Genomic DNA, 14,099 nt, shown 5'->3' with positions numbered 1-14,099 from the left:
ATGCAATGTGCTATCATCGGAAAAACTATGGATAGGATTTCCAGTCAATGGAAGAAGGTCATTGATATACAAGAGGAAAAGAGTGGGAGAAAAAACTGAACCTTGGGGGACACCGGCATTAGTGGAGAAGTTAGAAGACAGAGAGCCATCTACTATCACCCTCAGTGAGCGATCAGAGAGAAAACTGGATAACCAATTACTAAAAACATTTGGCAAACCATAAGATGGAAGCTTGTTTAGAAGACCGTTATGCCAAACACGATAGAAAGCCTTTGAGGTATCAAGAGCAACTACAATGGGTACTAGGAAAGTTTTGCAATATGACGCAACAATGAATCACAGGAAGCTGCTTGTTGCTGCATGTTGAGACATGTTCATACGTGCATAGTAGCCGCCGCACCAAGTCGATGGGCTCAGTTATTCATTAGTAGTGAGAGTGTAAAGTGCTTGCGATGGCATCGTGGTCACGAAATGAGATAAGGACAGTTTTGCGGTATAATTTCGTGCGTGGTTTAACCATAGACCAGTGCTTAGAAGAAATGACTCTTGCACTAGATGATGATTGTCCACATCGTACAACGATATTCAGGTGGTATAGAGAATTCCAAAGGGGAAATTTCACTCTGGAGGATTCTGAGAGGCCGGGAAGGCCACGAACGTCAGTTACGGAGGAAAACGTTACTGCTGTGAGGAAAATGCTTGACGAAAACAGGCGAGTGACCTACCAACAGATAGAGGATACTTTGGGCCTAAATGCACCAGCAATTCGTTCGATTCTGCAAGATCATTTGCACGTGAAGAAACTTTGTTCTCTCTGGGTGCCGCATCAACTGACTGAAGAGCAGATGACACGATGTGTGACTTGGTGCTGGGAGATGTTAAAAAAGTTTGATAAGGGACAATCTCGGTATGTGAACAACATCGTGACAGGTGACGAGACTTGGCTGTACTATTACGATCTGCCGACCAAGGCTCAACACAAAGTTTGGGTCTTTGATGATGACGACACACCCGTAATTGTCAGAAAATCCCGATCTGTAAAGAAGAAAATGATAGCTGTATTTTTCAAATCGAGTGGAATTGTGGAACGTGTCATTTTGGACACGCAGAAGACAGTCACAGCTAAGTGGTATACTGAACAATGCCTGCCTAAAGTCATTGGATCTATGAAGAACCTGCGGCCAAAGTCAAGAATGGACACCTGGTACCTCCATCACGATAATGCTATAGCTCACCGCGCCAAAGCCAGCACCGAATATTTGACCACGACAGGACTGAAACTTCTCGAGCACCCTCCCTACAGTCCAGACCTTGCTCCCTGCAACTTTGCACTGTTCCCGCATGTGAAAATGAAGCTAAAAGGGAGGCGGTTTTCCAGTGATGAGGACCTTCTACGGGCTTGGGACAACGAGTGTGCTTTACTCCCTAGTGAAACTTGGCAGAACCGGTTTAAAGATTGGTTTCAGAAGATGCAGAGGTGTGTATTGAATGTAGAGGAAATTACTTTGAAAAAATTAAATAAACAAAGCTGTATTGCAAAACTTTCCTAGTACCCTTTGTACTTGTGTTTCACCGAATCTCTCCATTGAATTAGTCCATAAATGGGTAATGTAAGCCAGAATATCACCAGTGGATCGACACTGAGGGAATCCATACTGGCAATCGTTGATCAGACGGAAGGCTTCTAGGTAATTTAAGAGTTGGCAGTTAATTGATTTCTCCATTACTTTAGAAAGAGTAGAAATAATTGCAATGGATGATAATTGGATGGGAGGGATCTGTCACCCTTTTTAGGAACTGGCTGGATATGAGCAAATTTCCAAGCAGAAGGAAAAACACCATTGGAATAAGAAAGTGAAAAAAGACTGCAAAGAACAGAAGTAAGCTTAGGAGAACAAATGGAGAAATACCATCGGGACCTGGAGCTTTCTTAGCATCAAGATTTGTGAAAATCCTTCCGATATCCTTTGGACTGTAGACCACAGGAGCCATTGAATGGAGCTTGTTGGGAATGGTGGGAGGTGTTTTGACAAGATCATTAATACATGAGCTGGAAGAAAAATGGGATGCTAGCAGGTCAGCTTTATCCTTGGCTGAAGTGACAACAGAACCATCTGGTTTGGACAGAGGTGGGCAAAAGTTGCGGCCAATAGCTTTGGCAAGAGACCAGAATGCTCGGCTACCATTAGGGCAAGAAGCAAGTTTTCTACTCTTAGCCTGTTCAAACTCTAGTTTGGACTGATTAATAACTGCTTTACAATTGTTGTGAGCTTTGGTGTAGGCAGAAAATGAAACTGAAGAATTAGAAACAAGCCAGTTACGATATGCAACATTCTTCTCTTGGACAGCCTTGGCACATTTATTGGAAAACCAAGGTTTAGATAAAGGACGAGATTTTAAAGTGGAGTGTGGGATAAAGGATTCCATTCCTGCAAGAATAATTTCACTGACACAATCTGAGCAAACGTTGACATCAGAAGTTTTGAAACAGTAATCCGACCAAGGGAAAGAAAAAAAGAAGTTTCCCAGGTCATCCCATTTTGCATTCTTGTAATGCCAAACAACACAAGGTTGGGAATAGCCACGAGATAAAGGTTCCATTAGAGAAGTGACAATCACCGAGTTGTGATCTGAAGTGCCTAAAGGACCTCTCACTTCGACCGTTTACTTACAAGGGTTGTTTGTGAGAAAAAGATCAAGCGTATTGGCTGTATGATTAGGATTGTCCGGTATTATTGTAGGTAAATGAACAATCTGTGTTAGGTCATTAGTAATTGCAAAATCCTCAGCATCTCGATCTTCTGGGTCAATGTGACTAGAAAATGGAAGCCAGCTGGAGTTGGGAACATTAAAATCACCAAGGAAAATTACCTCACTGTTAGGAAAGTTGGACTGAAGAAAGTCAAGTTGCAAAGAGAGGAAGTCAAAGAGCTCCAAGTGATTAGTGGAGTTGGGAGAATGGTAGAGACAACAGATGAATTTGACACAATGAGGTAGAGAGATTTTAAGCCAGAGAAGATCAAAGAGAGTAGATTCCAAATTGCCAAGTCTCTGACAGGGAATATCAGAACGGACATATGCACAAGTACCACCTTTGAGGCGAAAGGAATCATACAGCGAATAATTTGGGCATCTGAGATGAGCAGTAGTTGAATCAACCAATAACTGACATTCTGTCAGAAAAAGTACATGGTGATTGGCAGACTGCAAGTGGAAATGGACATCGTTGAGATTGGAATTGAGACCATGTATATTTGTGAAATGAATTAGGAAGTCCTTGGGAGGTTTAGATCTTTTTGCAGATAAGCTTGCTCTATTAGTTTGACAATTCATGGTGTATTCAATAGTAAGAAAAAGTGGGTGGGACATGCTGTATGAAGTAATGAAATTTTTGGATATGGTGTACATGTGGTAAGAATATACCCAGATCCTTGACATAACGTGGCCTCGATAGTGCTCCCAGCATACACACTACACACTACTCCGACTCCCTCCAGTCACTATCTTGCAGAGTAGAAGTACAAGATTATACACTAGCTGATCCGGAAGCCTCCTAGAGAGTTACCAATAGGTTCAGTCCGGTGTACTAACTAGCGACTGGCCTGCGAACACCGTTTTAGAGCTGTACCCTCGAAATGTAAGGAATATTGGATCTCGCCACGACGTTCATCATAATCTCAAAAGTCATCAATCATACTGCATGACGGTTATGATTTCGATTTAATTTCAATAAAATTTCAATTTCAGTACAAAATTATATCCCTAAACTTGTATCCCAACCCAGTTATAATGCTATATATATTTTTCAGTATCAAGTATTATCTACGAGTTCCGTTTATATAACTTCCATATCAAGTTATGTATTAATTAATTATGTTACGTTTGTAATCTAAGTCGTTCTATGTATTAGTTAAAAGTACAGTTTAATTGACAATGAAGTTTAACAAGATTAATAGATTTTACTGATTAATTGACAATATTTTATACTATACTGTCCTAAGCTTTCGTTATCTAGTTCAGAATATAACGTTGTGCCATATAACAATGATGGCAAGTTACGAACGGTAAATCTACGGACACTTAAGTATTAATTAACTTCCAAATCTCGCTGTCTCAATTCGGAATAAACTAAGGATCCTGACTAGGTCTATAAGCTACTTATAGAAAATAATTTGATGTAACAATTTTTCAATAAAGTGGCTAAATATGGCTAAACAACTTGTAACATGTGGATTTGATACTCTCACCGGTACTTTTATGCAATTACAAGGCCGAATAAAGAATAAATACACCAGATTAATCTGAAAATCACAAAATAATGTTATACTACTAAATTTAAATCGAAAGTTTTAGAAAAACAATAATTATAAACTCTAAGTTATAAACTCTAAAAGGAAGGGGATGAATCCGATTGGTCGACTTGATATTGATGGTTCAACTATAGATGATCCTGCTTAGATAGCAAATAAACTGAATGAGTATTTTGTATCTACATTCACACAAGAGGAGTTATTAAGGATTGAAAATGCCAGAAGGTTATCAAATTGTAGCAGAGTGCTTAATGATTTTGTAATAACTGAGAGCAAAGTGGAGGAGAAATTTTTGAAGTTAAACATAAGAAAGGCACCTGGGGTGGATGGGATCTGTCCAGTTATATTAAAGGAGGCGGCAAAGGAAGTAAGCAAAACCTTAGCCATAATTATGAGAGCATCCTTGGACTCAGGGGAGGTCGCCATGGACTGAAGATGTGGAAATATATCACCAATTCACAAAGGTGGATCGAACGGTGACACAAATAATTACAGACCAGTTAGTTTAACTTCTGTTCCAGGTAAAATAATGAAGTCACTGGTTAAAGATGCATTGCAGGATCATCTAGATATGACTGCAGCAATAATTCAGACAGAGTATGGGTTTGTTAAGGGAAAGTCTTGTCTGACAAATTTGATTGGATATTATGATGTGGTTACAAAGCAATTGGATGCAAAAAATAATTTTGATATCATATACTTGGATTTCAGGAAAACCTTTGACACTGTTGTGCATGGAAAACTAATGTATACAAATTTGAGCGAATTTTATTAAGGGTAAGTGTCTACTGTGGATAAAAGGATGGTTGAGTGGCAGAAGACAGGGTGGTAATCAGTCTGCTGGTCTTCGTGGACTAATGTTATTAGTGGAGTCCTCCAGGGTTTGGTGTTGGGCCCACTATTGTTTTGTTTATTTATCAATGATATTGATGAATGTATATCAGGCTTAGTTTCGAAGTTTGCAGATACAAAGGTTGGCTGGGTTGTTAATGACAGTAATGACAGTGTGCTACTGCAACAGGATCTAGAAAATGTGGGAAGCACTGTGAAGTAGCTTGTTTGTTATTTGGTTTTTAGGAGCATTAGCAATTAGGGTTTTTTTTGGGGGGGGGGCATTAGCAACTAAGGCCATATTGCTCCGGGATATGCGGTGGTCATTCCCTGACCTTTCCGCATCTTCCATATTTGGTGGTGATGGGCTCGAACCCCGGTCTAATCAAGAAGCATGTGATACACAGTACTGCTCCTTCCCACCTGGCTACAGAGGCGTCCTAGCAACTAGGGTCATATTGCTCTGGGGATATGCAGTGGTTATTCCCTGACCTTTCCGCATCCTCTATATTTGGTGGTAATGGGCTCAAACTCCGGTCTAATCAAGAAGCGTGTGCTACGCACTGCTGCTGCTCCTGCCCATCTGGCTACGGAGGTGCCTGAGAAGTAGTAACTGAAGTTTAACATTGACAAATGCAAAGTACTGCATACGGGTAGAAGTAACCCCAGATGAAAGTACCAACTGTGTGGTACTACACTTAGGGCGGTAGAAAATGAAAAAGACCTGGGACTAATTGTGCAGTCAGATATGAAGTTTTCTAAGCAATGCAGACAGGGTGCCAGGGCAGGTAATGGAGTTTTGTCAAATATATACAGGAATTTTGCTAGCAGGGAAAAGGAGGTGATTGTCCCTCTGTATAAGTCAATGGTAAGGCATGGCTTCAGTACTGCGTACAGTTCTGGAGGCCTCATTTTAGAAAGGATGTAGATTTCCTTGAACGTGTACAGAGAAGGGCAACAAGATTGGTGACGGGATCCTTTTACCAAGAGAGGCTTAAGTTCTGCAAATTGCAGTGGCTGGAGACTAGGTACCTGCGAGGTGATGTGATTGAGGTGTATAAGGCCTTGAATGGGTTTGGCATGCTGAATTCTGATGGGATTCTTCCACTTGTTCAGATTAAGAATGTAAGGGGGCATAAATTCAAATTGAGGAAAGACAGATGTAGTATAGATGTGCGTAAATTTGCCTTTAGCCAGTGGGTGGTTAATTGCTGGAACAAATTGCTGGATTTCTGTCGTTGTGGAAGTTGATAGATTAATTAAATTTAAGGAGGAAGTGGACAAAGATTTAAAGGGAATGATTGTGTGAATTTTTTTTTTTTTTTTTTGGCCTATGCTGCATAAGGTTGCTTTCTTGCATCACATGCTACTTTTACTACTATACTGCTATAGTAACAAACAGTGCAAAACAGAAATCCTGGTTACCCATATTTAAAGCATGGTATAAGGGTAAGCACTTCTGTGGCTTAATATATAAAATGTATATATTTTCAGTGAAAACTAATTTCATTGATAAAATAATGAAATTTAATTCCAAAATTTTTATTTTAAAAAATCTGGTTTCTACTATTTTGCAATGAAAATGAAGACATCGTCTGCTTTCCAAGATAGCTGTGTTATAGAAAAGAACATAAATGAATAATAATGAATGAACTGCTATATTCATTAACCTTATGAAAGATTGAGGAATATAGCTGTTTGTTTGTTATTTGGTTTTTAGGAGCATTAGCAACTAAGGCCATATTGTTCCGGGATATGCGGTGGTCATTCCCTGGCCTTTTCGCATCCTCCGTATATGGTGGTGACGGGCTCGAACCCCGGTCTAATCAAGAAGGGTGTGCTACGCACTGCTGCTCCTTCCCACCTGGCTACGGAGGTGCCTTAGGGAGGAATATAGCAGTTTATTCATTATGGCCATTGAAAGTGAAAATAAATGAAATGAATGCTTGTTCTGAGTGCACTGTTTATTAGTCATTATGTCCACTTTTGTTTATGCTTGAACATTTTTCTAAAATGAAATGTACTTTATTATGTTTTTATAAATAATTTTTGATTTTAATATCTGGTGTTTTTATTTTTTATTATTATTTTTTTATATTCAGTTTTCTTCATTTATCTGATTTCATTATTAATGGAGATCAAAACTAAAGTACCCAAGATTTTCTTTTATCAAATTCTATTAGATTTAAAAAGTTGATAAAACTTTCATGACAGTTTTTTAAATGATTTTGCATTTTGTGAACTTTTCCTTTTCTAGTGGTGTTTTGCATTTGGGCAGTGCTATTAATCCTGCTAGTATGAAACAAGCTTTAATGGCATCTGCACGGCGATTACCTGGAGTACCAATGTTTGAACAAGGATGGGGCAAGTTGGATCTTTTACGAGCTTATCAGGCATTACGGAGTTACAGACCACAGGCAACCCTTAGTCCCAGCTATCTTGACTTAACAGAATGTCCATATATGTGGCCCTATTGCACCCAGCCACTTTACCATGGAGGATTACCAACTGTAGTTAATGTGAGTTTATGTTGACAGCTTTGGTGTTATTCTCTTTTATCTTAATTTTTTCTATTCGCTATGACGAATCTGTAATTTAAATAACTTGCTTTTAAACATTATTCATTACCATTACTTTTATGAATTTTAATGCAGTATTAGTTTAAATTTTTGATTATATTCACATTGTTTATTATTTATACTGGTGAACTTTGTGTGGAGGGGAGGGGAGGGAGGGATAAATATGAATAGATAGGAAAGATTTTAGTTATAGAGCTGGTTTTCTTCTCTGTTTCAGGTTACCATATTGAATGGCATGGGGGTATCTGGAAAGATAATCACTAAAGTAAGTATTTTTTTATGTAGATTCCTTTTCTTTCCTTCTCTTTGAATTATGGAGTAATTTAGAAAGTAAAGACAACTTTCACATGAAATACTGATAACCTCTAAAATGTATACAAAGGCAATGTTCTGATATAATTTCAAAATGCACTCTTGCGGATATCAGTCATACTATTGAGACACACTTCAACAAATGTTGAACTACATTATGTTTAATATGTTTTGCATTGATACAGCTGGAACATGTCAGCCCTAGCTTTTTGTGGTCTGCTGGTGTGAAACCCACTGAGATTGTCAGATAAATGTTAGTTAAGTATGGGCAAATTGTATTATGTAAAGAAAAGTGTATGAGTAGATGAAAAGGTTCAAAAGTGATAGGCAGTTGATGAAGACATTTTGGGGGAAACAACAAATTTGAGAACAGCATTTGTGAGAGTTAATGCTGTGGTTGAATAAAGCAGATGAATTATTGGCTGTACCCAGTATAGGGTTACACCGAGGAAAGACGGCGGTGATTGACAGGTGAAGGCACCTCCCACTCAGTGCTGTGATTGACAGGTGAAGGCACCTCCCACTCAGTGCTGTGATTGACAGGTGGATGTCATGTGAGAGTACATAGTTGTTTGGGATTGTAGCAGTAAATGTGAAATTATCAATAATTTCATTAATATCATTTATGAAATTATTTTCAGCCTTGTTGTTTGGAGGTGTGTGGTTTGGTGCCATCTTGTTATTTTGCTGTGTTGTTGTTGTTGTAAACCTTTTTTTCTTGCTGCTGTGTGCTGCCATCCCATTTTTTTTTCTTATTTTTATTTTTAATTGTTATTTTGTTATTTATTTTTTTTTGGTTTTTTTCCCTTGGTCATTCCCCTTGGAATACGTGAATGCAGAATTTTTGTATGGGTTGAAAACGGATGGATCTAAAACTATGATTGAGTGGTTGTGTGCGAATTGATTGCCTCTGAATATAAATATTACCAGCGTGGATGTCTGATGAAATTGGTCGAGCGAAAGGACCTTATGGATGGATTTCAGTGGCTATAGACAGAAAGGGCCAATTCTCATCAGATTAAAGGATCTGTACACAAGGGATCGTGTGTTTTTGATAGTAGATTAAGTATGATTGAGGTGCTTCTTCTCACCTATTTTTGGGTTGAGAAGGTACTGTGTGAGTTTACTATTCATGAGATGTGTGTTAGTCAAACCATGGTGTGTGATTGGAGGAGTTTTTGTAGAGAGGTTAGTGTGGATTTTTGTTTGCAAGAAAGGAGTATGATAGGTGGATCTAATATGCCATTTGTATGCGATTTAGCCTGGAGTACACTATTTGAGGGAGAGGGGAAGTGAACTGATATCATGCATCATATGCTGAGATTGCTGAGAGTAAGTTTGGCTAAAGGAAGTATGAAAGAATGAATGGGCATTGGGTGTTTGGTGGAGTTGAATGAGGCAATTCATGGTGTTTTTCAGGGTCATGGAAAATAGGAGTAAAGAAGTCCTCCTGGACATAATTAAGACTTCCATACTGCCCAGTACGACTGTAGTATCAGACTGTTGGAAGTTTTATGATTGTCTGGGGAATAAATTTGTCTGCCAGCATAAATTCTGTATGGTGTGAGTTAGTTGGAAGCAAAGGTATACCTAACACTAGGTTACCTAACACTTTCCCACTGGATGTGGTAAAGTGTTAGGTAACCTAGCTGATTTTGCTGATGAATTGAATAGGTACTCTTTGCATTGGTCTTTACTGACAAAAGGCCCTTCATGCTGAGAAGAGGCTGTCTGAACGAAGCCGAGCCATATGAAATTAGCGATTTCAAAATTGCAGATGACTGTTTATTAGAAAATCTTTCGAGCATAAAGGCAAGTAATACCCCTGAAAATGATGGCATATACCCATTAATTTTGATGGAAGCTGCCAGAGAGTATTGAACTACTGAGGTTAATTATGAGGGCATCTTTGGACAGGAGAAATGCCAATATATTGTTAATACATATAATTAGTCTAGGTTAATTAGCTGATCTCAGGCAGGATGTAGCCCCCACACGAATTATTTCATCCCGCAGAACACACATTAAAGCCAAAGCAAGACAAATTAGACGTAAAGTGAAGCGCGATTCGTGGATTGCTTTTGCATCAACCATCACAAAAGACATTGACACACGGAGATGGATACAGGCACAAAATGGCAAATTTGTTCGGCTGCCCTCTCTGATACTTCATTGTAAAGGGAAAGATGCGTGTACTACTGAATGCGTGTACTACTGTTTTCTAGAATCTCTGCTTCTGCCTCCTATGCATTCTCCTTTCAGAACATCAGCAGGTGCAGAACGGCATAAAATCAACTTCTTCTTGACTGCTCCTTCTCGTACAATCAGCCCTTTACATTAATAGAACTGAAAGAATCATTAAATAGATCTTGAAACAGTGCTGAAGGCTCAGATGGGGTTCATTACATTATGCTGAAGCATTTATGTGAAGAGGCCTTGTGTACCCTGTCGATTTTTCTACAATCGGATCTTCTCTGAAAGTGCCTATCCTTCTTCCTGGTACCATTCTTTCATTATCATCATATCAAAACCAGTCAAAGATCCATCTTTCCCTGGTTCAAAATTATATGCCAATATCTCATGAGTTGCATAGGAAAAATTTTCAAAAAAATGATGGTTCATACAAGGCTCACTTACATCCTGAATCACAGAATATTCTTCCAGATAATCAATATGGCTTTCAGAAGAACAGATCAATGCTAGACATGCTTATCAAAGTTGAATCCCATATTTGCAATGCCTTTGTCATGAAACAACATCTAGTCGTGGTCAACTTAGATATTGAAAAAGCATTTGACACTAATTGGCATCATGGTATTAAGATAGAACTTTACCATCTAGGACTAAGGGAACAGCTGCCTGAAATAATTCAGAATTTCTTGTGCTTGCATTATTTTCAGGTCTGATATAAAAACATACTCTGTACATCTCACATTGAAAAGGAAGTACCACAAGGTTCAATACTTAGTCCAACACTATTCGCAATTCCAGTTAGCAATATGACAACGGGATATCCCTAAAACCATTAAAATATGTATGCAGATGGCTTTTCCATTTCCTTTCAGTCTAAACGAATGAACACCATCAAATGGCAGCTCCAACTAGCCATAACTAAAATAGAATCCTGCACTTCACAGAATGGTTATCAACTATCAGAAAAGAAATGAACTGCCACTCATTTCTGCAAGCTATGCGCTCTCTATCCTGATCCTGAACTAGAAATAAACAAAACTCCAATCCCACTTGTTAATACCATTAGATTTCTTGGACTGATATTGGATCGCAAGTTAAACTTTCAAGCTCACATTACTCATTTAAGAACTACTTGTCTAAAGCGTTTGAATATATTTTGATCAGTCTTGTCCATGTCGTGGGGAGCTTACTACACCACTACAAGTGTATAATCCATTCATTCCTAGATTATGGTTTTTATTATATGACTCTGCTAGATTAAGCACATTAGACACAGTGCTCTGAGGACAGCCCTGGGAGCTTTCAAGACTTCTGCAGTCCAAAGCATTTCTATTGAAGCTCATGATCTGCCATTACAACTTTGCAGAAAAACATTGCTGTCTCACTATGCTGCTAAGATCTGAAGTCTCCCAATCCATCCTGGCCAGGAGCATCTGTATAATACCTGGTGGGATTCCTTTTATGAGCATAACCCACATGAAAACTGACCTACATCACTCAGACTTAAAGAACTTCTTCATACTTGGAACGTTGATCTAAGTGACATTTTTCAAGACATCACTCTTCCTGTACCACCCTGGTTACATTTTCATGCCTCTGATGATGATCACTTTCTCCGATGGAGGAAGGATGTTTTAGCTGCTTCCAGTATCAGACAGTTGCACTCAGCCCATTCTAATCCATCAGTGTATATTGCACGTGCCTGTGCAGTATACACTGATGGATCGAAAACTGAAGGTGTGGCAGCAGTTTTCCCTTCATTTACAGTTACAGCCTTATTAACAACCACATGTGTATCTTCACTGCTGATCTGTATTCCATAAAACTAGCATTTGATCAGATTGTTGAACATTCCATTTCATATGCCCTAATCTATACTGACTCTCTCAGTGCAGTCTTTGCCATAAGGGAGAATTTCTCTTCATGTCATCCTACACTGAAAACTACTCACTATCAGTTACTCTCGTGCAGAGAGTCCAATCAATCAGTAACATGTTGGATATTGGGACATTCTGGAATTTCTGGAAATGAGACTGCTGATCTTACCGCTGAACAACCTCTTACCACTTTATCACAGCATCTTCAATTTCCTGATATGGATTACAAGCCTGTTATGAAAACTGGTCACAGATCTGGAAAAGTAATACCAACAACAAACTTTACTAGATAAAACAAGATCCTGAGTTGTGGCTCTCTGGTTTTAGATGAAACAGGCGTGAAGACGTGTAATTGGCAAGACTGAGAATTGAGCATACTCATATTACACACCTGTTTTTATTATTGGAAGATCCACCCCAGTGCACATTCTGTCACACCCATCTTACAGTTTGCCACTTGTAGACTGTCCTTTTTACTTATCCAAACGTTCTAGCACCTTTTGGTCATTCAGCAAACTGAATGAATCCCAGATTTTATCCCATTTTTTTGGTAATCATGGAAACATGGAAGAACTGTTAACATACTTAAATCATACTGGCCTATGCAAATATATAATTCAATTGTTAAAAGATATATTGATATAAGAAATAAACAATTTGGCCTTAATAGCCCTTGTATCATTAAACTTAATATCAGCAACAATAACAGATTCACCTACTGCTCAGTGTTACTCAATTAAAGATGGTATTAGTTACTCTGGGTCAACTCATGGATAAATTGTTTCTAAAGAGCCTAAAAGCTCTGTTACTGTTATAAGAGGAACAATATGGTTCCCAAGCAGCAAAGAGAGAAATACATGCTATATAGAATTATTTTCTAAAACTATTTCAATACCTGCATTGATATAATATCACATTTCTTTACTTGATTATTTCATAAATTTTAGTTGTCTGCTTTTCTCAATCATATCATAGGCAAAACTCATTATAAGATTGATTTACACCTGATTAATTTTAAAGGTCACTGACCTCGCAAAAATTTCTGCTACTAATATTCAAATGCAAGGTAATTAAAATTGTAAGAGGTGAGTCCCAAAAACGTTCCCCCTATAATAACACCTAAGATATACATATATTTCCAAATTTAATTGCAGCATTTGAATTAACTAAGTTTTAGTTTTCCATTTTTGCACAGTTAATGAAAGCAACCTCTTACAAGATGATTATTATTATACATATTATTACTGCTTATTATTGTACAGATTTATTTGAATGGATTTCCTGACAAATAATGTATTATTACTGTATTTTATAGCCACAATGGCATCCATATACCCCACATTATGGTCATTATCTTGAAGTGGCCTTCTCTTATACTGATGTTCTTTGGCCATGGTCTGGTTATCTCGCTGTCCACATTGCAGTATCTTCTGCTGCTGCTCATTGGGATGGCATAGCCCAGGGTCATATTTCTCTCACTGTTCAGTCTTCCCCAGAGGTATGTTTGTCATAAAACTCAACTCTCTTTTTATTATTTGTTTTTTGTTTTCATCAATATAAGTGCAAGTTATGTACAGAATTTTGTTATATAACAAGGATTTTTCAAAGATTTTAAACTTTTTCTTTTAGCTAGTATTATTATAAGTAACTTGATTTTTTAATAAACATGTTAAGCAGTATCAGTGCACAAATTTAATGTTTATAAGTATCCTTATAGGAATTAATCTGGACTATAGTAGAAAAAAGGACATTAGTTTATCATCAGGGGTGAATACACCACTCTGCATGGTTTACAATGTTTTTAAACTAATAGCTCTTTTTAACTGTTTTTCACACCGATTTCAGAAATGTTATTCTTTTTTTTTTCTATCACATACATTGTTTTCACAAATCACTTATTGTGTGTTCAATGTACTATTGAATGTATTAAGTTAGGAGTAAATGCTGGTAATTTGTAAACTAAATCTTCATGTTGGCAACACTGCCTTCAACCATTT

General features: G+C 37.9%; 1 protein-coding gene across 3 annotated transcripts in view; it reads left to right on the top strand.

Annotated features, from left to right (window-relative positions):
• S1P (membrane-bound transcription factor site-1 protease) overlaps positions 1-14,099 on the top strand; it is a 680,544-nt gene that overhangs the window by 344,841 nt on the left and 321,604 nt on the right. For all 3 annotated transcript variants that reach the window (XM_090381734.1, XM_090381736.1, XM_090381735.1), the window contains exons 14-16: positions 7,399-7,660; positions 7,938-7,985; positions 13,418-13,600. In XM_090381734.1, coding sequence (XP_090237860.1) covers positions 7,399-7,660; positions 7,938-7,985; positions 13,418-13,600 — 493 coding nt within the window. The remainder of the gene's footprint in view (positions 1-7,398; positions 7,661-7,937; positions 7,986-13,417; positions 13,601-14,099) is intronic.

The sequence above is a fragment of the Mastigoproctus giganteus genome, chromosome 9 (assembly GCF_048544385.1).
Source record: "Mastigoproctus giganteus isolate SK-2022 chromosome 9, ASM4854438v1, whole genome shotgun sequence".
NCBI lineage: Eukaryota > Metazoa > Arthropoda > Arachnida > Uropygi > Thelyphonidae > Mastigoproctus > Mastigoproctus giganteus.
The sequence above is the reverse complement of the archived record's forward strand: the minus strand, read 5'-3'. Positions and strand labels throughout refer to the sequence as shown.